At 39.7% G+C, this 28,000-nt stretch overlaps 1 protein-coding gene across 1 annotated transcript; it reads left to right on the top strand.

Annotated features, from left to right (window-relative positions):
* On the top strand, positions 1-27,621 carry dpep1 (dipeptidase 1). The gene is made up of 11 exons (XM_073070213.1): positions 1-266; positions 4,517-4,638; positions 9,552-9,678; positions 11,075-11,207; positions 14,663-14,813; positions 15,210-15,279; positions 16,132-16,308; positions 17,870-17,954; positions 20,249-20,324; positions 21,920-22,061; positions 27,117-27,621. Exons 2-11 carry the CDS (start codon positions 4,535-4,537, stop codon positions 27,282-27,284), a joined length of 1,233 nt encoding a protein of 410 aa, XP_072926314.1. The 5' UTR covers positions 1-266; positions 4,517-4,534; the 3' UTR covers positions 27,285-27,621.
* Positions 27,622-28,000: the final 379 nt, after the last annotated feature.

Raw genomic sequence — 28,000 nt, 5'->3', positions numbered from 1 at the left:
GAGACCCAGCCAGTGCTGCATAGGTGTTTGAGGCTCCAAAGGGATTCCAGCATTTCCCTGGAGTGACTGGTGCTTGGAGTACAGGCTGAGCTGTTTGGTGAGATAGGACTGACAGTGAGGGTAGCCCGAAGGAGCAACTCAGCAGCTGATTGGGGAGCAGTAGGGCAACAGCAAGCACCCCGCACTGACAGGTATTCGGAACCGTGACATCAGAATTCAAAAAGCAACATTGACACAAGGGAAAGGAGCTATCTCATGAGAAGCTGGTAAGTTAATAACCTTCAAACTTTCTTCCAACTACATTAATAATTAGCATTTAATCAGTGTGTGGCAGGATGCCTTACACACATCTTGTGCCATGTTGGGAATCCTGGACGCCCTGGTGAGTACCTCTAGCCCAAGACTTAAGGCATTGGTGTGATGGTTACTGCTGTGAATCTAGGTGGTTGAAAACCACCCAGAATAGCTATTTCTAGGAGGTGTCATCTAAAAAACTTTTTAGAATATGTGGACAGGGTGGGTATAGATGACTGCCAGATAGAACAAAGGGATAATAATGGTACTGCTGGATTATCTAGAGCCCAACCTGCTCAACGATTAGTATTCAGTCCTGACTACAAGCCACCCCAGGTAACCAATAGGATCTGTTTTTACTTCAAGTTGATTTCAAAGTTCAACATTATTTTTATTATCAAAGTACCTATATGTCACAAGAACAACCCTCAAATTCATTTTCTTGTGGTCATACTAAATAAATCTGTAGACTAATAACCGTAACAGAATCAATGAAAGCCCACCCAACTAGGATGTTCAGCCAGAGCGTAGAAGACAACAAACTGCAAATATAAAAGAAGAAATAATTAATAAGTAAATAAATAGATAGATAGATAAATAGGCAAGGAATATCAAGAACATGGAACTTAGAAAAATAGAGGGCTATGGGTAACCTTAAGTAATTTCTAAAGTAAGTACATGTTCAGCACAGCATTGTGGGCCGAAGAGCCTGTATTATGCTGTAGTTTTCTATGGTTCTATGTTTCTATAACATCTGATAAAAAGTCTCTGAAAGTCAGTCCATTGATTGTGGGAACATTTCAATGATGGGGCAAGTGAAGTTATCCCCTTAGTTTCAAGAGTCTGATATTTGAGGAGGTAGGAACTGGTCCTGAACCTGGTAGTGTGGGTCCTGAGGCTCTTGTACCTTCTTCCCAATGGCAGCAGTGAGCAGGGCAATAAGCAGACACCCTGTGGTGAGCCTGTGCTGATGGAGATTGTGGAGGAGATGTTGTTGCCAATCTGAATTGACTGGGGTCTGCAAGTGAGGAAATCCAGGATCGCGTTACAGAAGGGTGTACTGAGTGCAAGATCTTGCAGCTAACTGATTAGTTTTGAGGGGATGATAATATTAAGTGCTGAGCTGTAGTCAATAAAGAGCATCCTGGTGTATGGATCTTTGCTGCCCAGATGTTCCAGGGTTGAGTGAAAAGCCAATGGCAGGGCCTCTCAAAACACTTCATCACTGTGGATGTAAGTTCTACTAGGCAAAAGTCATTGTGGTAGGTCTTCCTGGGCATCATTATAACTGACATTTGCTTGAAGCGAGAGATTGAAGATCTCAGTGAACGCACTAGCCAGTTGATCAGAACAGGTCTTTAGTACTTGGCCTGGTACCCATCTGTGCCGAATGTGTTTGCCAGATAGCCAGAAAGTATAGAAAATACCATACCTTAATTGTGTTATATGGAATAGCATCAGAAGCACATAAGACTGATTTGGAAGAACTATTATTAAAATTGGGGAAAGAAGAAACTAGTTCTGCAAGGTGGAAAGAGGGATGAGATTCTGCTGGCAGAGTTCACTGGGGCAGAAAAGGGTCATCAAAGATACTAATTGTTGGATTACAGCCATTATCACACGGTGGTAAATACAGAAATATGCAGGCTTGGAGAATGCATGCCTGAAGAAATGATGACAGAAGAATGGCTTTAGGTTACTGAGGAATTGGGACCTCCACAAACCAGACATGTATCAATAGGGCATTTGCTGGTGCTGCTAACAGTGTTTAAGCTCTGTTGACACAGGGATGGGAACCTAATGATAGAAGCAGTAGGGAGAAAAGCGAAGCTGGAAACAGATAAATAGAGAGTAAAGGCAACTGTGCAATAATTAGAATGCAGCAGGAAGTGACAGAGCCTGTAAGGGTTTGAGTGAATCGGCCAAGTAAATGAAGGGAGAATGATAAGATAAAATTTTAAAACTCTTTATTAAAATGCAAGTGTGATTAATACAAGACAGATGGGTTGACAGCACAAATAGAAGCAGACAATTTTGGATTGATAGCCATTCCAGAGATGTACTTGCTAGGTTACAAACAGAGGAGACTGAATATTCCAAGGTATTTGACATTTTGGTAGGGTAGGCAGAAAGGAAGTAGTACTGGTGTTGGTTTGTTAGTAAAGCAAGTTTACTGCGGTAGTGATAAATGGTGCTGGCTCCGGTCCAGAATGTAGACTCAGTTTGCATGGAGTCAAGGAATAAGAAAGATAAAACAATCCCTGAGGGAGTAACTTACGAGACCCAGCAATGCTACAAGGCTGAGTATACTGCAAAACAAGAAATAGTAGGGTCTTGTAAGATGGTACTGCAATGAATTTAATTACCGCGTAGATAGGACACATGAAATTGACGATCATGAGGGTGACTTCATGGAACATATTTAAGGATAATTCTTAACAGCAATATTCTGAAGAATCAAACCGGGGTGGGGGGAGCATATTTTAGATTGTATAATGATACTGGATTAATTGATTATCTAATAGTTAAGGACCCCAGGAAAGAATGGTGGTGGGCTTTCAAATTCAGTTAAAGGGCGAGAGATTTGGGTCTGAAACTGGTGTTTTAAATGTAAAGGCAGATACCATGGTATGAGAGCAGAGATGTGTAAAATAAACTAGGGAAATACATATATCAGGGGTTCCCGACCTTTATTATGCCATGGACCCCTACCATTAACTGAGGGGTCTGTGTTGGAACCCCTGAGGTGGATAAAGTGTAAGAGCGGAGATCAGTAAAGGCAAGTAATTTGAATACATATTGTATTAGAAGAAAGGCACTTTCAGAACAATGGGCCATCCATGATAGCTGACCTGCTGAACATTTCCAGCATTTTCTGGATTTATTTCATATTTCCTGCATTTGAAATATTTCTTGATTTTCATATAAAAATGGATGAATGAAGTTGGAAATGAAAGATTTCAAGTAAGTGGTTTCTAAGGTACTGCATAAAAGGTTACACAACAAGATAGGAGTGCACAGGTTGCGATTGCATTGATAAGGGAATTAGCTCATAGACAGAAAATGGAAAATCTAGATAAATGGGTTATGGGTTATTTTTGAGCTGCCCTTCACTAATTAGTGGGATACCTCAGGGGTCAGTACTGTGACTTTGACTGTTTAAAGTCTGCATTAATTACTTGGAAAAAGGAACAGAGTGCACTGTAGCCAAATTTGCTGATGACAGAAAGATAGGGAGGACAGGATGATAACAGCAAAGTGATATAGAGAAGATAAATAAATGAGCAGGTAGAATATAATAGGGAAAAATGTGAGGTTAACCACTTTGGATGGTAAGAATGAGAGGCAAATTATTATTGAAATGGAGCTGGTCTCCTAGTGTATGAAATACAGGAGTTGGCATGCAAGTTGAAGATGTAATAAGGAATGCTGATTGAAAAGGGGATGGGGCTCTGATGCAATCTTACTGACACTGGTGAGTCTGCACGTGTATGCATACATATTTACAGGTATCTTCTTGCATTAGGTGCAGCGCAGAGAATATTCACCAGGTTGATGTGTAATGTGTGAAGAAAGGTTGAGAATGTCGAACCCATAGTTACCTGAGAAAGGAGATCATATAATATTCTGGGGGGGATTAGCAGGACTAGAATGTTAGAGATCGTGTTTCCTAAAGGAGATATCTACATCTGGAAGGCTTAGTTTCAGAATAAGGGATTTATTTATTTAGATTAGGTACAGCAACAAGCCTTTTTCGTCCAATTACACCCAGTTACACCCCATGTGACCAGTTAACCTACTGACCCATATCCTTTGAAATGTGGGAAAAACCGATGCACCGGAGGAAACCCACATGGTCTCGGGGAGAACGTACAATCTACTAACAGACGGCAACAGAATTATGCATTTATAATACAATTGAGAAGGGATTTCATTTTCCAGAAATATGTTATTATTCTTTACCTAGAGAGCTCTGGGGTGGTAAATGAATATATTCAAGGTGAAAATGGACAGCAGTTGAATTACAGGAAAGTTAACGAGTATGGGGAGTGAATGGGCAAGTATTGTTGAGGCCAAGAGAGATCAGCCATGGCAGGGCAGGCTCGAAAGGACCAACTGTCCGATTCCTGTCATTGTTTCTCACATTCTAATGTTATATCTCTGATATACAAAGTGAGAGGAAGGAAACCGAATTTCACACTAAGTTACATCTCATCCACAGAAATCAGTGACACAGAAGATGTGGATTGCATTTTTCCTGCTGTGTGTTTGTGCGCTCTGCTCTGCAGATCGGTATAGACAACAAGCAGAGGTGCTAATGAAACAAACTCCTCTTATTGATGGGTGAGTAAAACAAATTTCTACATGACGTTGCAAAGCTGTAGATGTTCTCAATTGTCATTAAATTGGATCCATGAAATCACACATCAGGCAGTTAGGTTTATGGTGGAGTCTCGAAGTTCAAAGTAAATTTTATTATCATATGTCACCATATACAACCTTGAGATGTATTTTCTTGTGGGCATACTCAGCAAATCTATAGAATAGTAACTATAACAGGATCAATGAAAGATCAACCAGAGTGCAGAAGGCAAAGAACTGTAAATAAATAGTGATATGGAGAAAAAATTAGAAAAAAAGTCCTTGAAAATTCTGTGGCTTTCAGGAAAATTTTTGCAAAGTTTGGTCTCATTTTCTTGATATATCTTCTTACATCTGTACACACATTTCTCAATATTATCCCAAATACACAAAAATAATTTTCACTGTCAGAAATTAGTCCACAGAATTTCCTGAAGCATCAATAACAGACGGCGCACTATGTTGCGTTTCCTTCTGTTCTCACTGAAGACGTGCCATGGAAATGGGGAATGCATGCTGTATCCAAAAGGGCTGAATCTCATAGTGACTATTCAAATGTTAATGTGAAATTTGTCCTGGCTGTAGGATCTTATCTTGGATCAGACAAGTGTCAGGTCATAACAGAGATCCTTGAAGATGTGGGACAGATTTTTCAAAAAGCTTTCTGCTTTTAGATTGTATGAGAGCAGGACAATAGGAGACCTGAAATCAGGTGGTCACAGTTGGATTTCATGGTGTCAGATAACCTGGATGATTTCAATTTGGTTGGGCTGATAAAACAATTTTTATTCTCTTGATAAACAGAAGAAGGTAATTCATATACATACGGAAATTGGAATCAAGTAACATGGATGAGGCATCAGTACAATTAACTTCTCTGATGAATCCTGATGAAGAGTCTTGGCCAAAAACATTGACTGTTTATTAATCTCCATTGATCTTGCCTGCCCTGCTGAGCATAAGCTACCTTAATGACTATTTTCCAGTAGCACTCACATCTATGGTGATGAAATGCTTTGAGAGGTTGGTTATGGCTAAAATCAACCCCTGCTTCAGCAAGTACCTGGGCCCACTGTTATTTGCCCATCGGCACAATAGGTTTATGGCAGATGCAATCTCAATGGCTCTTCACACGGTCTTGGGTCACCTGGACAACATTAACACCTATGTTAGGATACTGTTCATTGACTACAGTTCAGCTTTTAACACCATCATTCTCACAGTCCTGATCGATAAGCTACAGAACCTGGGCCTCTGTACCTCCCTCTGCAACTGGATCCTTGACTTCCTAACCGGAAGACCACAATCTGTGCGGATTGGTGTTAATATCTCCTCCTCGCTGTCCATCAACACTGGTGCGCCTCAGGGTGTGTGCTTAGCCCACTGCTCTACTCTCTCTACACCCATGACGGTGCTGCTAGACATTGCTCAAATGCCATCTATGAATTTTCTGATGATAGGACGATTGTCAGCAGAATCTCAGATGGAGACGAGACGTGTAGGAGTGAGATATACCAGTTAGTTGAGTGGTGTTGCAACAGCAACCTTTCACTCAACATCAGTAAGACCAAAGAGCTGATTGTGGACTTTAGTCAGACAAGGGAACACGAACCAATCTTCATAGAGGGATCAAAAGTGTAGAGTGTAAGCAGTTTCAAGTTCCTGGATGTCAAGATCTTTGAGAATCTAACCTGGTCCCAACATATCAATGTAGTTTTAAGAAGACAAGACAGCAGCTATATTTCATTAGGAGTTTGAGGAGATTTGGTTTGTCACCTAAAACTCTCAAAAACTTCTACAAATATATCGTGGAGAATATTCTGACTGGCTGCATCGCTGTCTGGTATGATGGGGGGGTGGTGGGGTGCTACTGCACAGGATCGAAAGAAGCTCCAGAAAGTTGTAAAATTAGTCAGCTCCATTATGGGTACTAGCCTCTGTAGTATTCAAGACATCTTCAAGAGGTTCTGTCTCAGTAAGGCATCCATCATTAAGGACCTCCATCACCCAGGACATGCCCTCTTCTCATTGTTACCATCAGAAAGGAGGTACAGAAGCCTAAAGGCACACACTCAGTGATTTAGGAACAGCTTCTTCCCCTCTGCCATCCGATTCTAAATGGAAATCAAACTTATGAACACCACCCCACTTTTTTATTATTTTTGTTTTTGCACTATTTTTAATTTAGCTATTTTATATACATATACATATACTTACTATAACTGGGTCACTTATTTATTTATTTTCCATATTATCATGTATTGTTTTATACTGCTGCCGCTAAATTAACAAATTTCATGATGTATGCCTGTGATATTAAACCTGATTCTGAATTTCACCAGCATTTTCTGGATTTCCAGCATCTGCAGAATCTCTTGTGTTGATTCATTACTCTGTCCATCTGGACCTTAACCAATTTCTACTGCTGCTCACTGACTATGCAAAGTCCCGATGAAGGGTGTTGATCCAAATTATCAAATTCCTATTCCCCTCCATTGATGCTGCCTGACTTGCTGAGCTCCATCAGTGTTTTGTGTGTTGCTCTGGATTTCCAGCATCTGCAGAATCTCTTGTTCATAGTTCAAGCTGTTTTCAATGACAGAAGGATGTCTACTGCAGACTGGGGAAAATGGAGCATATTTTGTTATTCATTTTCTTGGTGGGAGTGCTAAACATTGAGAAGGTGATGGTGAGACATTTGTTTGCACTGCTATTGTCCATCTGGTTCTCTTGGGCTGGGAATTCAAGATTTAGACCAATGATGATGAAGGGATGAGATGTTTCCTAATCAGCATGGTATGCAACTTGGAAGAGAACCTTCAGGAAATGATTCTTCTGTGCCTGAATCCCTCGTCCCACTTGGCAGCAGAGTTCACAAGTTTAGGAGGTGCTTTTTGAAGTAACTTGGATTTTGTAGATGGTACATATTGCATCCACAATACACCACTGGTGGAGTAAATGAACATTTAGGATGGTGAATCGAATGTCAATCAAATGAGCTACTGGATATCATTTTATCATTCTTTGGATTTGCCTTGTCAATAGAAGAAAGGCTTAGGGACATCAGGAGATGAGTCATTCAGCACCAGATTCTCAACCTTGCATGGTTAATGCAACCAGGTTTCTGGACAATAATGATCTCTAGGATGTTGCTAATATAGGATTTGAAGGTCAAGGTTGAGCTGAGAAGGACTTTGTCTGCCTCTCTTGTGCTATGCATGTTTCTTACAACCTATCAGTCAGATGTTACTTGGGTTGTGCTACAGGCAAGAATGGGCTCCTTCATTTTCTGAGGAATTGCAAATAAAATTACCCATGTGCAATCATCAGTAAAAACCCCCACTTTGACCTTAAGAATAAAGGAAGTTTGTTGAAGTCATCAGAGACGGCTGGGCTTGAGGAATTTCTGTGGTGATGTCTCAGGGGTTAGGGAAGATAGTTGATGGGGCGGTGAGTTCCAACACCAATAGTTTACATCTTAAGCTTTTGAGAAAGTGTTCAATGGACATTTTACATTTGGGAGGAGAATGACAGGAAGGAAATTTATTTCCCAGCATTTGGAGCTGGCCACTCTCCCTTGGGTCATCCAGTATCATTTCATGGCTGCTCACATTCTTTGTGGGAGGTTTGAGACTGATGGCATTTTCACAGAATCATTGCCGATCCATACAGTGCGGAAAATGGCCGCTTTCTCAGTCGAAGGCATTGGGCTAGTCCCACAGAAGGCTTCTCGATTTAAGTTACAGCCTTGCTTTCTCATTGAAGATTTTCTGAATTTGGAGGTCAGGGTTTAAGCAATCTATCCACTCTTAAGACAGTTGGGTAGACTCTACTCAATAGAGGAGTTGCAATTCCATGTGGATTTTCAAGCCTCTGGGTTGAGGTTGTGTGGTGAACTACATATACCTGTCTGGACACGCCCCCCCCCTGCTGACTGCTCCTGTGGCTCCTCCCACAGACCCCGGTATAAAGGCGATTGAGGCCTGGGCCCGGCCTCTCTGTCTCCAGGATGTAGTATGGTGGTCAACCACTGCTTGTTCCTTCTTCTAGTCAATAAAAGCCGATATCTCGCCTTTACATCTCAGAGTGAGTTATTGATGGTGCATCAGGTTGATTTCAGTGTCCTGAGGGTGAGTGCGAGCAGATCAGGACCATGTCTGTCGTCTTGCCATCAACTCCCTGGTGCTTACAAATGATGTTGCTTATTGCCCTTGTCTCAACTTGCAGTCCTATAAGATTGCCAAGGAAAGATCGAACATCACACGAAAGTACTTTGGACGAACAAGGTTCTAGACTTGTCCATTATGTTTTTTTGCTAGGTGACTCAAGATTGCTGTGATTCTAATGGAGCTTCCACTGTTGGAAGTAACCTGAGAGCATCCAGAAATTAGTCCTGAAAAAGTGAATGAACAGCCAATGCTGATTCATGGCAGTGAAATTAATGTAGTTCCTTGGCTTTGTTGCTTGGATATTAACAAAGTAGAAACTTCAGAGTCTCAGCACTAACGGAAAGTGACACTGTGATAGAGTTTGTGCACTTTAAATGATTCTACCATCTTGTTTTCCAGCAAATAAAATGGTTTAACCTGTTTTCAGATCTTGTATTGTTAATGGATTAGGTGAGAGCAAGCACAGAAATAATAGTTTCTCCACTGCTTTGGAAAGCACCTCCCCATGATAACATTTCTTAGAATTGAAATTCAAAGCTCAAAGGTAACAAGTTTCTGAAACATAAAAATCATGATTCGTTCAAATGGTTTATCAGAATAAGTTGGAAATTATACACATTTGTACAGTCCCCTGTATGTGAGGAATTCTGAGGGAATAAATGCAAGCTGGTGTGTCAGAACTCATCTTGTTTTTTGACATTTAAATGTTTTTCTTTCCAAAATTAGACACAATGATCTCCCCTGGCAACTTCTACTGCACTTTCACAACCAACTGAGCAAAGTGGATCTGAACAAGCTAAATGAAACCCACACTAACATCCCCAAATTGAGAAAAGGTCTTGTAGGAGGACAGGTATTTAAATTACCTATTAATTGAATTGTGCATTAATTCTCGGCATTCAATTCCAGATTGTATTGATGAAAAATAAATTGGATGCAGCAAAGTGAGTAAGTATGATCAAAGCTCTTCAGTAGCAGGGAGAATATTGAGAACATGGACTAAGTGAAGTAAATAGCCATTTCTGAGATGTAATAAAGCATTGGATCTATATCAGGCAGAGAGAAAGGTAGAGCCCCAAATACTGTATATTTTCTTCAGGTTATCCTCAAACTTTAGCATTATCTCATCAATGATTTTTTTTCTAAGCAATCACTCATCATGTCTACCATTCAGACAAACTCATGCAAAATTGTTTACTGCAAACTAAAACCAGAGTCTTGGATGTTTTTATTAATATCATTGTCAGCTGTAAGTATTCCTCTTGAGAAGCATTTCATTGAATCATAATTGTCCCATTTATTTCTGATGAGTGTTGTTGATGCACCATCAATAACTCATGCTGAGACTTAGGAAGCGAGATATCGGCTTTTATTGACTGGAAGAATAAACAGCACTACATCCTGGGGAAAATGAGGGAGAGCAGCAGCCCACAGTCGCCTTTATACAGGGGTCTGTGGGAGGAGCCACAGGAGCAGTCAGCAAGGTCTGTGGGAGGAGCCACAGGAGCAGTCAGACAGGTATATCTAGTTCACCACAAGTGTGCATTTGCCAGGTTCCATTCCAAATAATCTCAAAAATTTACATTTTTGTAGCATTCTTAACAGTGAAAACAATGTAAGGAAAATATAATATATGATAAGCAATGAGAACAAGCCAATGCAAATACCAATCATGACTAGAAATAAAAATGCTCCAGGTTAGCAGAGTAATAATGTGCCTTACAGATAATCAAACTGTCTATAATACCGAAAATGATTACATTCTGTCTCTGCACCTGTTGGGACTATCATTTATTACTATGGCATTTGAACCTGGGTGTATTGATTTGCAGATGAACGTGTGTAAATGTTATTGGAAGATACTGCAGGATTCCAGGAAAGTAAGCAGGAAGATAAATAGTGTTTCACATCAAGTGGAAGAAGGTCCTTTCTGCTAATTGAATCTCTGAACCTTTTAGTTGCGAGGATCAGGCATAAACAAGGAGCAGGGAATAGGACGGATTAGGTAGTTCTATTGAGAGCTGGTTATTGATTTGATGGGGTTAATAAGGTTCTAAAAGATAAGAGATCGAGGAATGGCCTTTCATCACATCTGCCCTTTTTATTCCAATTTATCGTGCACAATATGCCCTGAAAAATAATTGCCTATACTTATTTTCTTGATACTGTTCTGTGACTGTCAATGCATTAGCTTGTTCTTATACACTAGCTATAATTTTTCAAGTTCTAACTTGGAAATTCTGTTCCAGTTTTGGGTTGCATATACGCCATGTGACACCCAGTACAAGGATGCTGTGAGGCAAACCCTGGAACAAATAGATGTCATCCATAGAATGTGTATGAAGTATCCTCAAACTTTCCAATATGTAGGTTCAAGTGAGGGTAAGTAATTTCTAATATTTGCTGCCAACAGTTACAATTAATCTGTCAACATGTTATGATGGTGCTTTCCTACTTAAACCTAACACTGTTTTTTACCATGTCCTCTGATAGGGAATCATGGATTTACAATGGCAGAGGCCTAAGTCCTTCCTCTCAATGCAGCAGTTTTCTGTATATTAGCTTGTATGACTCAAATCTCATGAAGTAGTTTAAAACTTCATGTTCTTGTAGTGCAAACTAAGCAATGGAAACACGCAAAAGTCCTGGAGGAAGTCATCAAGTCAGGCAGAGACTTGATCCAGTTCAGTTCATACAGCAAGAATATGGACTTGATCCAGTTCAGTTCACATAACATGTCTTGACCCAAAGCATCGACTGTCCGCTTCCCTCCATTGATGCTGCTTGACCTGCTGAGTTCCTCCAGTGCTTCGTGTGTTGCTCTAGATTCCAGCATCAGCTGTCTTCTGTGTCTACGCTAAGCAAAGGAACCTCTACTGCTGAAGATCCAGCATCGTCCCAGAGTATTGATCAGCCACAATATGGTCAATGGGAAAATGCAATGCAAGTTATGATGGCGGACAGACAATAGAGAGCAATTAAAGAAATAGTATATAATTTGCAGACAAAATATATTCCTTTAAGGTACAAATACCCAATAGAAAAATTCAATTGTGGAGAAATTAAAAATAACATTACATCCAGCAAAAAGGATTATGAAGTTCCCTAAGACCAGGGCTGTTGATGTAATAAGCCTTTATTCAGAACAAACAGATACACAGAAGGGGCGTGGTGGGAGACTCTTGGTAGAAACTCCTGTAAGATTTCTCAGAAGAATATAAAGGTTTAAGGGCATTTAGACAGCTTCTATCCCCAGAACTCCCATTGAGGTTGCTTCACAACCTCTAACATACTTTCTGTGGATGGAAATCTGTCCCAGAGGGGTAAATCTCTGAAGGTTTCTTGTTAAGAGGGCAGCAATGGCCCTTCAGTAACAAATTGCCACATCACCTCCCTCCACTGCCATGGGTTACTACAAGAACATGTCCCTATATGAAGAATGCGAGTAGAGAAATATCTCAAATCTAGCATGTTGCTCTAGGGGTTCGACGCCATTCTCTTCTAGGAAACACTCCTGAATCTCTTTCAGTTTTCTTTGTGGATAGACTTCACCTGCAAATCTGCTAGGGTTGTCTATTGTACCTGGTACTTCCTATGCAGCCTCCTCTACACTGATGAAACTGTCATAAATTGCCCTCCCCCCCCCCCCTTCTTCTATTCCCCACTCTGACCCCTTACCTCTTCTCACTTGTCTATCATCTCCCCTTGGGTCCCCTCCTCCTTCCCTTTATCCTGTGATCCACTCTCCTCTCCTATCAGATTCCTTCTTCTCCAGCCCTTTATCTTTCCAACCCACCTGGCATCACCTATCACCTTCTAGCTTCTCCTCCTTCCCCTCTCCCCACATTTTTTTATTCCGGCATCTTCTCATTTCTTCAGTTCAGAAGAAGAGTCTTGACATGAAACGTCGACTGTTTATTAATTTCCACGAACGCTGCCTGACCTGCTGAATTCCTACGGGGGGGGGGGGGGGGGGGGGGGGGGGGGTGTGTGTGTGTGTGTGTGTGTGTGTGTGTGTGTGGTGTGTGTGTGTGTGTGTGTGTGTGTGTGTGTGTGTGTGTGTGTGTGTGTGTGTGTGTGTGTGTGTGTATTATATTTTTGCTTTCGTTGATGGGAAACACCAACTGTGAGTGAAAAATAGCAATAGATTTTGCTGCTAGACTATTTGTCTCAATTACTTTTCTCTCAGTTAATACTGTCAGAAGTATTTTTGTCCCCTTTTCCAATTCCTTAATAAGGTCTTTGAAAACCTTAAGGTATTTTATTGCTTTTCAGAACTGAGGTTTGTGGAATGAAATATTCAAAATGGAAAGGGTGGTTTATTGGGGAATTGTGGCCAGATTGCTTGGGATTTTCTATTCACTGTGGTCAGCACCTGACTTCTGGATCATTCCGAACTTCCAACATGGGGTGAGGAAAACACCTGAGACTGGTGATTAGTCATCTAAAGTGCACTAAGATTCACAGAGGATGTGAACATGTGAGGTTAAGGCAGAAAACAGCTATGAAATCAAACAGTACAATAAATGAAGATTACGTAAAAATATTTTACTTTGGTTTTGTGGTTCAGGATCAGGGATGGGTTTAGTGCAATGAAGCATGAATGGGAGGAAGAAATGGCTTGGGAATGAATGGTGTGTGAAAGGCAATGGCTTCACAATTGCACCTGTATTATGAAACTGATGGGTGATCTTCTACATCAGCTCCATTTTACAGCTTGATCCCCATATGCTTCAACTCCCGGCATATCCAGAAATCTACCACTCTCTGTTTTAAATTAAATCGGCTACTAGGCACCCAGAACCCACCAGACTGGAGAAGAGCCAAGATTCCTCGGCTACTAGGTGAATTACTTGTCACCTCAGTCCTATCGTATGAACTCTGGTTTTATCCTCCTGATCAAGAGGAAACATCCTGCCTCTATTCAGCCCTATGAGAGTTTTCTACATTTCAGTGAGATCTCTCAAACTTCTAGACTGCAAAGAACATAGGCCTGGTCTGTCCAGTCTCTCATCATGCTTATTCATCATCCCTGGAACCACCCTGCTGAATCTAGGGCAAGTTGAATCATGTTTTGGGGTTTGAAGACTAAACTGGGTCATAATTCTCCATGTGATGTCTCACCAAGGCATTATTTTAGGGCAATACATTTGCTTTTATACTCAAGTCATCTTGAAACAAAGGCCAACATACCATTTGCCTATTTGTTAGTTTGATGCACCTGCATGATGACTTTCAGTGACTTGTTTACAAGCACGTCTAGGTTCCAATCTCTCACCAAGTAAAACAAAATAATTTGCGGTTTTGTGTATCAGAGTAAACAACTTCACTTTCCCCCGTGATATATTGTACCTGTCGTTGTTCTTGCCTACTTACTCAGCTCATCTGTATCTTTACATCCTCCTCCTTATTCACAACGCCACCTAGTTCTGTATCATCTGTACACTTGCTGTTGCTACATTGATATCAGTTATATGTTGTTTGCTTAAGGCATTCTGCAGTTGGGAGTTTAATCTGGCACCGCCTGTAAGGAGTTTGTGCGTTCTCCCCGTGGGTTTCCTCCAGGTGCTCTGGTTGCCGCCCGCTGTCCAAAGACGTACTGGTTAGTAGGTTAATGGTCATTGTAAATTGCCCTGTGATTAGGCTAGTGTTAAATGGCTGGGCTGCTGAGCAGTGCCATCCGTTGGGCCAGACGGGCCTGTTCCGTGCTGTATTTCTAAACATAAAATAAACTAAGGATGTCTTATGAAACAGATTTGCTAAGTATACATGCTAACTGAACTCTGTTTGAATCCAAGTAAATGATTACACAAATTCTTGAACTCCTTTTTTGGCAGGCATACGCCAAGCTTTCGCAAATGGTAAAGTGGCCAGTTTAATAGGCGTGGAGGGTGGACATTCCATTGACAGCAGCATGGCTACACTACGCCTCTTCTACCAGCTGGGTGTACGTTACATGACCCTCACACACAGCTGCAATACGCCATGGTAAAGTGAAATTAATTCAATTCTTCCTTCGTTTAAGTAATCAGTATTTCTTTTATGCATATTGAACACTCCTGTAATTTCAGCGTGAATGAAATTACAACAGTGAAGCAGACAGGGCAAAATAAAGCATATAACACTTTTAGGACTTAGCAATTTCATACCAGGAAATAAAGCTGAGTCTCAGGATCATTATTTATGGAGGCATTTTCAGAATTTTTATAGGGCCATGAACTATTGCCTATTGTAGACAATGCCAAATTATAGTAAATGTTTCCTTGTTTGTTTAAACCTGTTTGAGTCTATGAAAAGCAATTGCTATAAAGATTGATTTCACAAGGGCCAGCTTGCTGGATTTTAACACTTCAGAAATTATAACAGAGCTTTTCAATCTTGCAGGGTTGATAATTGGCTTGTGGATACAGGTAAAGACCCAGCAAAGAGTAATGGACTGTCTGACTTTGGAAAGGTTAGTATCTGCCATGTATGTGAAGGGTGTTTAAGCTAAAATCTCTATGTTATACAATGCAAAACTTCATTAATTGTAAGTCTCCTAAAATCTAATCTAGTTTACACATTGATGGAATTTTCCCAAAATGTAAAGGGCAAAGACTGCAGTGGAAATGAGCAAATTCATTTGTCGTTTCGTACAAACACTCTCCTTCAAACACATTGCCTGTCAAGCTACTAAGATCAAAATGAGAAGTGTTTTCAGATTCTTCTAACTGCATAACCTGAAAAGTTATTTTGTATTCACAAGAAGGAACAGCACTGAGCAGTGTTCTGAAATAGTATTCTATGGAAATTTTTTTTGTTTAATACCTGGAATTTTAAAAGAAATTTCAAAATTATAAACATGCAATTAATTTTTTTGAGGCATAGATGATGTTTCATCTATTGGCTCTCCTTAGTTATCGAAGATTATTAGCAATGGGTTTCTTGTAGTTCTGTCATAGTGTTGTTAGTAGATCTTAAACTGGGGAAAACTTAGGGAAAAATGTACTGTGGTCTTGAGGCAAAGGTCATCATGTAGAGTTCTAGTACTCCTTAATTCAAATAATTTCAGCTAAATTATGTACGGTTCTTCATAATTCTGGCAACAGTGAAACAGTTATGCTCACAGACTAATATCCAGCAATGTCACTAATACAAAAAAGCTCCTATTTATTCATTGGATAAGTATTAAATGGGGCCAGATAGGTATGGAACTAGTGGAACATTACAAGTTATCCAAATAATATAGGCTCTTAAAATAATTTCATGAATATTTTGGCATGTTTTGTGTGAAATGATGAAATTATTCTTTTTCATTGTATTGAAGAAAATTATTGGAGAAATGAACCGATTGGGAATGATCATTGATCTAGCTCACACTTCCGTCAAGACCATGAATGACGTCCTGGAAATTTCAAAGGCTCCTGTCATATTTAGTCATTCAAGTGCCTATGCCGTGTGTAAACATAGACGCAATGTACCAGATGACGTTTTGAAAAAAGTGGTAAGATTTTGATCAGACTTTATGCAGATTTTGAAGGATCCTGTCATGAGTTTACTGTTGATAAAGCTGCTGTAAAATTGTGAAGAAATCCTCCCCCTCCCTACCCCTCATTAGAAAAATGCAGGTGCACAGAGGTTTTGCAAGTGCTTTTTCAAATGTATTTATTACTTGGAGTATTTTGAACATAATTTGTTTGATAAGAAAAAAACTTTCATATTCTAAATGTTTTCATGAAATTATTAATTTCTTGTTAGTATTTTAAGCCTAACGTCTGCAGGGATTCTACATACAGTATATAGTTATTATTAATCTGAGCAAGAAGTTGGTGCAATGATGCCAGTTCGTGAGTCTCAACCCACAGTAGGTGTTGTGTGATTACTATATTCTTCCTTGGGAATGTGGCCAAATCCTTGCTCAATTCTCAATTGTGAATTGATTTGTAAATTGTAAAGTTAGAAGGGGAATAGACAAAGATGCATTTTACCTGTAAAAACAGTTCTTTCAGTGTTGCTGTAATGTGACTGCTTCAGAGGAGAGAGGAGAATCTCAGCACAGAAGTACAGTGCACACTACGTGTGGCAGTCTCCTCAGTATCATGATATCAAATTAAGCTTGAACCGTGAAACTCAACTGCATCCTGTAACAAATCTCATTCTACTTTTCACATCCTTTCAATGAGGAAATACCTGAGCCCCTGTATTCAGAAAAGCTAAGTCCACATACAGCCCAACACATGGATCCTCAAAGAACTACTTCAATCTGGCTCAAAAATATACGGTCAAGATGGGAAGAGCGGAAATGCTTGTCCTGATCCCACAATCACAACATTGATTGTGCCAATCCTAGTAAACTATCTGAGGGAAGTAAGCAGGCCCCTGTGGTATTTAAATGGAGTAAGTTCATGTCAGTCAGAGTTTAGCAGAAAGGCAGAATATGCTGGCAATCTTGTTCATCAGCTCCTCAAAGTTTATAAAAATTCACATGTAAGAAAATGCAGTTGTGCAGATGTAATATTTATACGACTGGAGTTTCATTTTTTATTTAAATGACAGGACTGCTATGTTTGATTATGCCGAAATGTTGAATAACTAAGCGAAATTGCTGTGCGGAGTTATTCTGCAAAGTGCTGAGCTCTTCATTTTGTGACACCTTGGGTAGGTGTTAAGAGGGTCTCAAGTATTTACTCATTAAAAGGATGTGAAAAATAGAATGATATTTGCTACAGGATGCAGTTGAGTTTCACAATGAAAGTTTAATTTGTTATTATGAGACTGAGGACACTGCCTCAAGCTCAGAAAAAATAGCTAAGATTTGTATAACAAATACATTTCATTTCAGTAACTTAACAAATTGCTTTTTATTTTCAATATATCAAATGCTGGGTTGGTTATATTTCAGTGTTAATCATTGTATCAGTTTTTAAAAATACAATGCAATTATCATTTTAATGGGGCATGTACGTTTGAAGCAATTCTGAAATGTGTATAGAAGATTTTTTAAGTTATCCAGAGAGTATCAGTAAACCAGCTAAAACATTTCTCTGAATGAACTAATGTCACAGCGTGAGAAGAATGGAATTGTAATGGTGAACTTCTACAACGACTATGTCACTTGCAGTCAGACAGCTACACTATCAGATGTGGCAGGTTAGTACCAGCAGCATTCACGAGCCACACTAATCTCGATATTCTGTCCTATAGTGCAACATTTTACCATGTCATATGAAGGAACTTTTTCAAAAGCAGGGTCAAATACTTCGTGTGAATATTCTGCACGTCCATTCAATCCAATTCCATCCCCAGCACAATTCTTCCGTGAAATAATTTTAACACAGATAAAAGGTGAAGAGCAAGGTCACAGTGGAATCAAAGAGTTCGTTGGTCCAGAACTTCAAAACAATTCCATCATCCATCCAGTTGGCCATAACTTGTCTTTAACAGAATTTCACTGCATTTGTAAAATTCTTTTGATGAGCATTTATTGCAAAAAGACACTGACTTCAAGTTTGTTATGGTAGTTTGTGAGTTAACAGGAAGTATCACTGTTTTGTTAAAGAACACAAAGGTGTCAGTGTGAAGATCCAAATTTAGAGACTTAACTGAACTCTATTGTGTTCACTTATCTGGTAGTGTAGAGGAAAATGTGCTTCTCTTCTGGGTCATAACAATGCTTAGTGTGTGCAATATATAAGAGCAGTAGATAAACACAGTCTTACACCATAGAAACTATGCTTCAGCCAACTTATCCCTGTCAACGAAGATTCACATCTAAATTAGTACAAAATGCTTCTAAAGCTTTCCTATACATGTACCAGTTCCACATGTCTTTTATTGTTATATGCCTGCCTCAACCATTTCCTCTGGCAGCTTGTTCCATATAGTGCCACTCACTGTGTGAAAAAGTTGGCCCTTAACTTCCTTTTAAATCTTATCCTCGCTCTCCTTAAGCCTATACTGTACCCTGTAGTCTTGATTCTGCAACCACAGGAAGAAGCATTCTCTCTATTTATGCCCCTTGGGATTTTATACACTTCTGTAAGATCACCCCTTAGTCTCCTACACTCCAAGAAATAAAATCCTAGCCTGTCCAATAACCAAGTCCCTTAAGCCCTGACAACATTCTTGTAAGTCTTTAAAGCACTCTTTCCATATTAATATCAACTTTCCTATAGCAGGGTGAGTGAAACTGAACACAGTAGTCCAAGTACACTCAATTGCAACATAACATCCTAACTCATATACTCAGTGCCTTGACTTATGAAGACTAGTGTGCTAAAAGCAGGTGTCATCAGGCATGTGGGTCAGGTGGCAGAGAAGGAGTGGCAGGGGTGAGGTTGGCATGAGTTCAGACAGCCCACCCCTGGGACACCAGACAAAGTCATTTAATTCCCAACAATTGGTTTACTGATTATTACAGAACCTCCCTGGTACTTTCCGCTCCCTCCCTTCTCCCTTCCTCTTTTCCGAACCACGATTCCCCTCTCCTTGCCCCCTTCCCACTCTGTCCACAATAGAGACCCATGTCAGAATCAGGTTTATTATCACTCACACCTCATGACACTTGTTTTTTGTTCTGCGGCAGCAGTACAGAGCAATACTTAAAATTACTTCAGTATTTTACAAAATTCTTAGGACACGCTAGCTGTGTATATTGCTCCTAAGACTTCTGCACAGTACTGTCTGTACTTTACTGCTCGATCATACTATAAAACAAAACTCCCCAGGACCCTAATATTAACTGTGAAGAGGTGGTAAACTCTGTGTATACATACTCTCCTAATAGGATAGGAATGCTGGTATTGGATTATTCTGTGGCCTAAACATTATCCCTGATTGGTTTGGAGAGACCACTGCACAGAATCAGAAAAAAAACTACAGAGGGTTGTAAATTCAGTCAGATCCACGATGGACACAAACCTCCCCACTATCAAAGACATCTTCCAAAGGCGATACCTCAGAAAGGCAGCATCCATCATTAAGGATCCCCAGCCCTACCGCCACCCAGGACATTTCCATCTTCTCATTAGTACCATCAGGAAGGAGGTTGAGGAGTCTGAAGACACACACTCGATGTTTTGGGAACTGCTTCTTTGCCTTCAGCATCAGGTTTCTGAACAGTCAATGAACACTACCTCACTATTTTTGCTCTCTTTTTCCACTACTTATTTATGTATTTCTTTGTCATTTATAGTATATTTTATGTATTGCACTGTATAGCTGTTGCAAACAACAAATTTCATGACATATGTCAACGATAATAAAACTGATTCTGATCCTGAAATTACTTCTGGAGCCACCAACTAAAATGGAAGCATTTTAAAACTAACCTACCGGATGGTGTCTGAATTCGCCCCACTATGTCAGGAAGAGAACTGTTATACTACTACATTAAGTATTGTAAAACATTGGTTTTAACTCGTATCTTTCAAATCATCCTGTAGATCATTTTGACCACATTAAAAAAGTTGCTGGCTACAAAGCTGTGGGATTTGGTGGTGATTATGATGGTGTTTCCAGGTAATATTCTGCACCTATCTAAGTGTGATTTACACTAATCTGTTAACCAAAAAAAATCTATACTACTCTGGTCTGTATCTTTGGAGAAGCATTGTAATATTGGTTTTTAAATTGCCTGATCTGCTTGAAGAAACATATTATGTAAAACCAGCGGTTGAAAATCTTTTTAATGTTCATAGTTTTTCTGTATTTTATTCAAATGCTATTGTTAAGGAATTAGTATAAGATGGATGCCAGCAATTGAATACAGTATTTGAGTGATGCTGCATTGTGCAATGATCCCATTCCTTGAAGCCGCTGTTTGCCAGAATCAACAACGGTACAATGATAAATGTGTAGGTATATTTGGAAAGCCTAAGACTGTTAAATGGCCACCTGCACCACTCAAAACAATTTAGCACACCTACTCCTGCACCACATAACATCAAGGTTCCTACCCTAAAAGAGCACCCTTATCTGTTGGGCAGGTTGGGTGCATTCATGCAATTTAAAATGGCTATAGTTAGCTTCAGACCCTGAGGTTTTGCAAGAGTATCAAAAGAATATTCTGGTTAAAAATGAAAAGCAAGTGACAGGAAGTAAAATTAGAGATGTTCTGTGGGTGTGATGTGCCCACAGCACAGAGCAGATTTGCAAACATACTCATGATCTTACAAGAAATGTTGAGGTACAGTAGGTGTTCTAAAACTTTTAGTTGTACCTCACAAATACAATTGGCCACAACACTCACACCTCAGCTAACACAAATGGACACTGATCCCAGTTTAGGATACGTGCTTCAATTGCCTCCTTACCATTGCCATTGCCTTCCCACTGATAAACCAACACACTTGTACACAGGCACGTAACAAAGTAGCAACTCAGCTGGGATAACTGGCTCTGGTTGAAGTTGAACAAGTTCTGAATTGGAGGGAGTGTGCCACTTCGTTGCAGCTGGCACCTCATGTTACAAGCTGGTAAACTGCAATAAGGCTTGAACAAGCCAGATTACAGGCCTATGCTTCATGTAGAGAGACAGCTGGCATATGCTGTCTGACCATAGGGATAGGCAAAATATTACTTTAGTTTCCCAGTAGGAGTGGTTGCACATCAGTTAAACACAGTTGGTGTGCAATTATTGTATATTACCTCCCTGAATGCACTCATCACCTGTGGCGTGCATTCTTAGGAATCTCTGGACACTTAGCTTAGTTCCTGAAGAGCATGCAGAGAGATCATTCATCCACAATCCTCCTGCTCTGCCTGTTTCTCCTCCTCATGCAAGGTCTGAGCTCTCCTGTTGGTGAGGATTTTCAGGAAGCAGTGCCAACATCTTTCTGCAGGGTGTTCTTGGAATTATGTAAGGAATGGAATTACCTCTTGAAGTTCTCCCCAAAACTCCTGGTTTTCTCAAGAAGGGTCATGGGGATGAGATATGTAAATAAAAGTGAAAATACTTCTCTTTGAGATGATATAGAATTGATGCCCTGAATGGCCACCTGTATTGTAACAATTCTTGTGACTATTATTTCAGAGCTGTGGACAGTAGGTAAAGAATTATTTGAATCAACATTATCGAACAGAAGAGTTACAGGTTGCATTTTTTCTCTTTAAAGAGTTCCTGAAGGTTTGGATAATGTGTCCTACTATCCCGATTTAGTAGCTGAACTACTGCGGAGAAATTGGACTGATACAGAAGTGAAAGCGGCCCTTGGAGAAAATTTTCTACGGGTTTTTCGGCAAATAGAGGAGGTGGCGGTAGGTGGAAAAGCGATTACTTGGCCCTTTTTCTGAGAAATGTGTGTGTAAAATACTTTCAATTTTGCCAGCTGTTGTTTCACCTGTTCCTCACACCCAGGTAAAACTAGAGGGATAAATATGCAGACTTTGCAATTGTTTTTGTTTTCATCCAAAACCTTCACTTAAGACAAGTCACTGTGGACCAGACAGTTTCCTTCAGTTCTCCGTTGGAATGTTGTTAACTTGCTCAGAACCTGGATTGCCTACATAACATATTGAAATCAAAGTGAAGAGAATTATGAAGGAAATTTATGAAGTTGGGACTCTGGGATACAGCTCCGATGATGGTGCTTCAATCCTGACCTCAGGTTTTCCCCTCAACGTAGGCTTCCCAGGCAGAGCCAGTATTCGATTGCTCATCTCTCATTGCTCTTGAGAAGCTGGAGGTGAGCAGATTTCTTAAAACTGCCGCTGTCCTTGAGGTTTCTTCCCCTAATCCATATACATGTGGGTTAGTAGAGGAGTTGGTCACTGTAAATATTCTTAATATGGTTAAGTGAGTGATAGGATGTGGGGAGAATAAAATGGAGTTGACTAGGATTAGTGCATACGGGTGCCTGATGCTTAGTGCAGACGATGCTCTATCGATCTCTCTACCTCTATAAAATAATTCCAAGATAGGTGACAATCTGTGAGAAGGAGTTCCACCTCTCCTTTTTCTAAAACTGTCACATCCATGCATTGGAAGCAGAAATATTTCACCAGGTTGTTCATTAAGATGAAAACATGAGGAAAAGTTGAGCAGTTGGCCATGTGAGGAGAGGTGATCTTATGGAAAGACAGAAGATCCCTGAAGGTTAGTTGCCAAAGGGAGCTGGATCTGAGCAACCTTCTACACTTTACACACGTTTCACCTGCCATTTCTACTCACTTAGCTATTTCCCACTGTTTATGCTTATTCACAGATCTTTTCATTCTTTATTCTCACTCAGAAACCTCATGCTCTTCATGCACACTCACAGATCTTTCACTCTTTATGCTTAGAAGTCACCCACTCCTTAAAACTCATTACATCCCACTCGTACCATTGAAAGATTTCCCACACTTTCTGCTGACTCAGTGAGCTCCTGTTCTATATTTGGCAATCTCAGTTCTTCTGGTTTTCACTTTGTTGGTTGTCCAACATATCCAACAATGACAGGAGACCTGTGCGGGAGAGTTTTTAAAGTGGAAAAGCTATTGCACTGGGGCAACTCCACTCTCTCAACCTCAGAAATCTGGGCCCAGTGGTACGAGTAATTATATTCAGACTGAGGTCTTCCTTGGTTGCAGAGGATAACCGTAACTTCTTCTGGACCTTGTCATACCCTTTGCTCTCCACAAAGCATTAGCAGAACCACCTGCCTGGCCACTGGATCTCATCAACCCAGTCCACCAGAGTTGACTTCACATGCTTTTCCTATCTCACGGGGGTTTGAGGACCGGGTTTGGCATACCTGTTGAAGTGGTGTACCGGGATATGGCCGCTGTCACATGCAAACAATTACTTGGGACCACAGGTGAGAGGTGAGTATCTGGTGGGGCCCAAAGCTGAGTGAGCTGCTCCATAATGGACATTGCAACCCCTTTGCCCAAGGCACTACCCCTCCCTGGACACCTTATTCAACTTGATTTTCACTTTAATTCTACTCCATTTAGGTATTAAATTAGTTTTAGTTTATTTAAAATTGATTATTCTATTTGTACTTTTAATGTTCTTCATCTATTTCATCAGTTCATTTTATTTCTTTTTTTATATATATATTTTTATTCTTTTTTTATCTACAAACAACAAAAAAAGTACAGCACATCCACAAAAACCACGACCATAACAAAATCAAATTAAATATTGAGCAGCAAAAGGGAGAATAATATAAAGGCAAAAGTAAACATACACAGCAGAGGTGCACCGCACCAAAAAACCACAGTCCTCACCCTGTAAGAAAGTCCAATACAGGGCCCCATATCCTTTCAAAGATGTCCCCTCTGTCCTCATTACATAGTCTCAGTCTCTCCAAATGTAAAGTATTTGCCAGTTCTCAGCCACAGATCGTACGTAGGCACAGAGTCCATTTTCCACATTTAGAACCATAGAACACTACAGCACAGTACAGGCCCTTCAGCCCTCCATGTTGTGCCGACCCATATAATCCTTAAAAAAAAGTACTAAACCCACACTACCCCATAACCCTTCATTTTTCTTTCATCCATGTGCCTGTCCAAGAGGCTCTTAAATACCCCTAATGTTTTAGCCTCCACCACCATCCCTGGCAAATCATTCCAGGCACTCACAACCCTCTGTGTAAAAAACCTACCCGATGTCTCCCCTAAACTTCCCCCCTTAATTTGCAGGATTAACTTCTTAGCAATCACCATTCCAAACAATACAGCCATTTTTTCAGACTTATTGGCTGAAGATAGGGAGCTTGTTGCTCCAAGGATGGCGATGAGCGGGCCTGGTTCCCACCGCTTCCCATAAGCCTCAGAGAAACAGTGAAAAATACTTTTCCAGTATGCATAAAGCTTACAACATGACCAGAATGAATGTGACAAGTTACTGTTCTCAGATTTACATCTATTACAAACTGGTGAAACATCAGGATAGAAGCTGTGCAACTTTTCTTTGGAATAATGGAGTCTATGTATTGTTTTAAATTGTATAAGTCTGTGTCTGATGTTGATCGAACAATCATGTATACTCTTTGAACACTCATCTCAGACCTCCTCTGTCAGTTCTATACCCAATTCATCCACCCCTGCCTGCTTAAGACCTGCAGTATTCACCCGAGCTCCATTATGTAGGATCTGATAAAAATAGGATACGGCACTATGAGTAACCGGATCAAATTTATTTATTGCCTCCAGGGACTCTTGTTTGTCTAAAACTTTGAAATTACGTATATATTTCCTAACAATTTCCCTTCCAATTTCTTTGGTGGGAAGGGTTAACGCAATCAAGATGATTGTACTGCCACAATTTCTTCATCTTTTCCAGTCAATTCCATGTTTTATTCCTCTGTCATATTTTAAGCAATTGGATTCAATTATTATACACTTTATTTGGAATTATAGTCATTAGAATTACTAAAAAAACACTTGTCAAAGCCCAAGGAAGCAGGAGGTTTTGCCCTACCAGATGTTAAAATGTATTACTGGGCTGCCCACCTATCCAATCTTGCATGGTGGAAAAAAGGCTCACCCTCTACCTCAGACTCGTGCCCAGCATGGTTACTCAGAGAGCAAGTGCTTTGTAAGAAGATTTCCTTACCAGCTCTCCTTAATAGCCCCACTGCAGTTAATAAGTCACATTTTAGTAACAGCTTTGTGGTTGGCAACACTATAAGAATTTGGAAGCAGATTCAACTACTCATAAAGGCCCCAAAAACTTATATTGACACTCCGATTTGTGACAATCATCCTTTTTGCCTGGTCTGAATGATTCTGTTTTTTCATCCTGGAAACAGAGTGGCATCTGTAGTGTAGGTGACCTATATATTAATGGAAACTTTGCCTCATTTGCACAGTTACAAGCAGTTTACAATAACCCTGCATCTAGTTTTTTTTTAGATATTTACAAATTTGAGATTATGTTAATTCATTTTATTTGTGTTGCTCTCCATTATGGAGGGAGCCCCTCTTCGTATCAGCTAAATTCTTCTTTGAATGGGAGCAGATCTAGATAATTTTTTATGCAAGCCAGACCTCTTTGCTAAACAATTATCTTTAGATCAGATTATCCCTTAAATATATAACATCAATTGTTTTCACATTTGGTGGCCCAGTGATTCATAAAGAACATGGTCTGAAATCTGTGGTTGTAAGATGGCAAGACACGTGTTTGCCATTGCCAATCACAGTTTAAGACTCACAATAATTTCTGATATCTATTAATATGGTGTTCAGAGCAGAATACTTGTAAGTCATTTTTAATTATTCCTTTTTGATACCCCTGCTATTGCCATTACTGCAGGTGCAATCAATGCAGAAACATTTATTCAATGTGAACTTCAGATTTCTACTGAGTACTCCATTTTATTTACAAGAAACTGAATTTCTAATGGTGCTCTGTCATAATCATTGTTGGTAGCGTCTCACACTTTGAAAAAATATTTTATAAATGTGGGATCTCAATAATATTAAATAATGTGTCAATATTTATTACTTTTTATTGAATAGTATTCAAGCCTTTTGCTTTTGTAATCCCTTGGGTATAAACCAGTTTTTCAGCAACCTACTGTGCATGTGAATTGCTTTTTGATTCTGGGTTGATGTGTATGAAAATCCCCTGAACTGATTAGCTGGCCTGTTTCTCCAATAGTGGATGGTACAAATCCCCTGCAGATTGTGCCAAAGTTTGATTAGTAAAAGAACCAAATAAATCTGGAACATGGGGCTCACTCAGTCATTGTGGAAAGCTTATCTCAATGTCAGCAGCAAGGTTTTTCATTCAAATATGAGTCATTGTGATGAGTTTGTGCCTTCTTTAAAACAGAGGAATATCAACCTAAATTTATGAATACAATTGAAGATCCTTGTTAAACAATAAATTTATATGCTAAACAATAAATTTCATACCATTTAAAATATGGATATAGATTTTAGTGGTTAAATTACTGGATTAGTTAGTTTAGACCATTGGCACAGATTTGTATCCCACCACTACATTTACTGGGGAATTTTAATTTGAATAATGAAATAAATATTATAAAATGTAGGTCTCAGTAATGGGTTGTTATTAAATACCATAAACTCCACAGATGTCATTCAGGGAGGGAACTCTGCCATCTAGCTTGAATTGTACAATCTATTAATGGGTTTGATTCTTAAGTCAGACGCATGAATGGGTCGGACAATCCAGGCTGGATGGCAGATTCTCAGTTCAGGGGAAATGGACAACAGTTGTACTGGCAAAATGCTATGAATGAATGTACTTAAAACGGGAACTCATCAGCAACATCGCTTCCAAACATCATTAGTTCAATGTGCTAATAGACTGGAGGAGTTAAAATACACTTCTGTTTGTTCCTTTTCTAGGGAAACTCAACCTCTCCTATAGCTGAAGTGCCCGTTCCATATGATCAGGTTCAGAATCAATGCAGGACTGGCTATGGTTACGGCAAACAAAATAATAATGGAAATCCACTGACTTTGATGCCTGCAGTTATCACAGCAGCTTCCCTCGCATACCACTTATTAGTGTAAGGGCCAAGCAAGATAAAAGGAAGCTGCAGCCCGAGCATAACACTCACTTAATAAAGACGACTTGACTAAAAGGAAAAAATGTAGAAGTGTAGAATTTTTACGAGGTTTCTTCTCATCTTTCTGCAGAACTAGCGAAGATCCTGAGGATACGGGCAAAATTGGCTATTTGTGTTCTTTTAACAGAACTCCTCAGTGTTAACTTCATGCACAAGTATATTGCTTTAAAACACAATCCAAACCGGCACCCAATGTTGTACTGTTAACCATTCTTAGAAGCCATTAAGTTTATAAGTAAGAACTCAAGACTCCAAATTAAAATACAGTTTATACCTGAATCAAAATTGAGGTGCTTCTTTGTACAAAACAAGTTTGTATTTTAAATAATCAAAACACATCATTGCCATATTATATACAATTCAGTACAGTAGTATGTTTGGAGTTGCAAATACTGTCTATCTATTGATAGACAGGTTGCTGCCTGCTGTTTTGAATTAGATTATTTCATGAGAAACTCATGAAAAAAATTATAACATACAAAGAGATCATTTAACTCAACAGTTCCATGTTGATATACTTTCAGTCACAATTCCCTGAACTGTCAATCTGATCTACTCTCAAATGTTAGCTTGGGCTTTGCATTAACTCTAGTAATCAGAGTGAAGCCCTCGACCATGGATATTGCATTGAAGTTGGCTATGTTAACGCAAGCCAGGGTT

This window comes from Hemitrygon akajei, chromosome 17, assembly GCF_048418815.1.
Source record: "Hemitrygon akajei chromosome 17, sHemAka1.3, whole genome shotgun sequence".
NCBI classification, from domain to species: domain Eukaryota; kingdom Metazoa; phylum Chordata; class Chondrichthyes; order Myliobatiformes; family Dasyatidae; genus Hemitrygon; species Hemitrygon akajei.
This window is presented reverse-complemented; position numbering and strand designations above follow the sequence as displayed.

What these genes read in the sequence shown, in the direction of transcription:
- dpep1 (XM_073070213.1), top strand. Translation starts at nt 4,535, where the DNA reads ATGTGGATTGCATTTTTCCTGCTGTGTGTTTGTGCGCTCTGCTCTGCA. An exon ending in CAAACTCCTCTTATTGATGG is followed by an intron (nt 4,639 to 9,551) that starts GTGAGTAAAACA and finishes TTCCAAAATTAG; the next exon opens with ACACAATGATCTCCCCTGGC. An exon ending in CACAGCTGCAATACGCCATG is followed by an intron (nt 14,814 to 15,209) that starts GTAAAGTGAAAT and finishes TCAATCTTGCAG; the next exon opens with GGTTGATAATTGGCTTGTGG.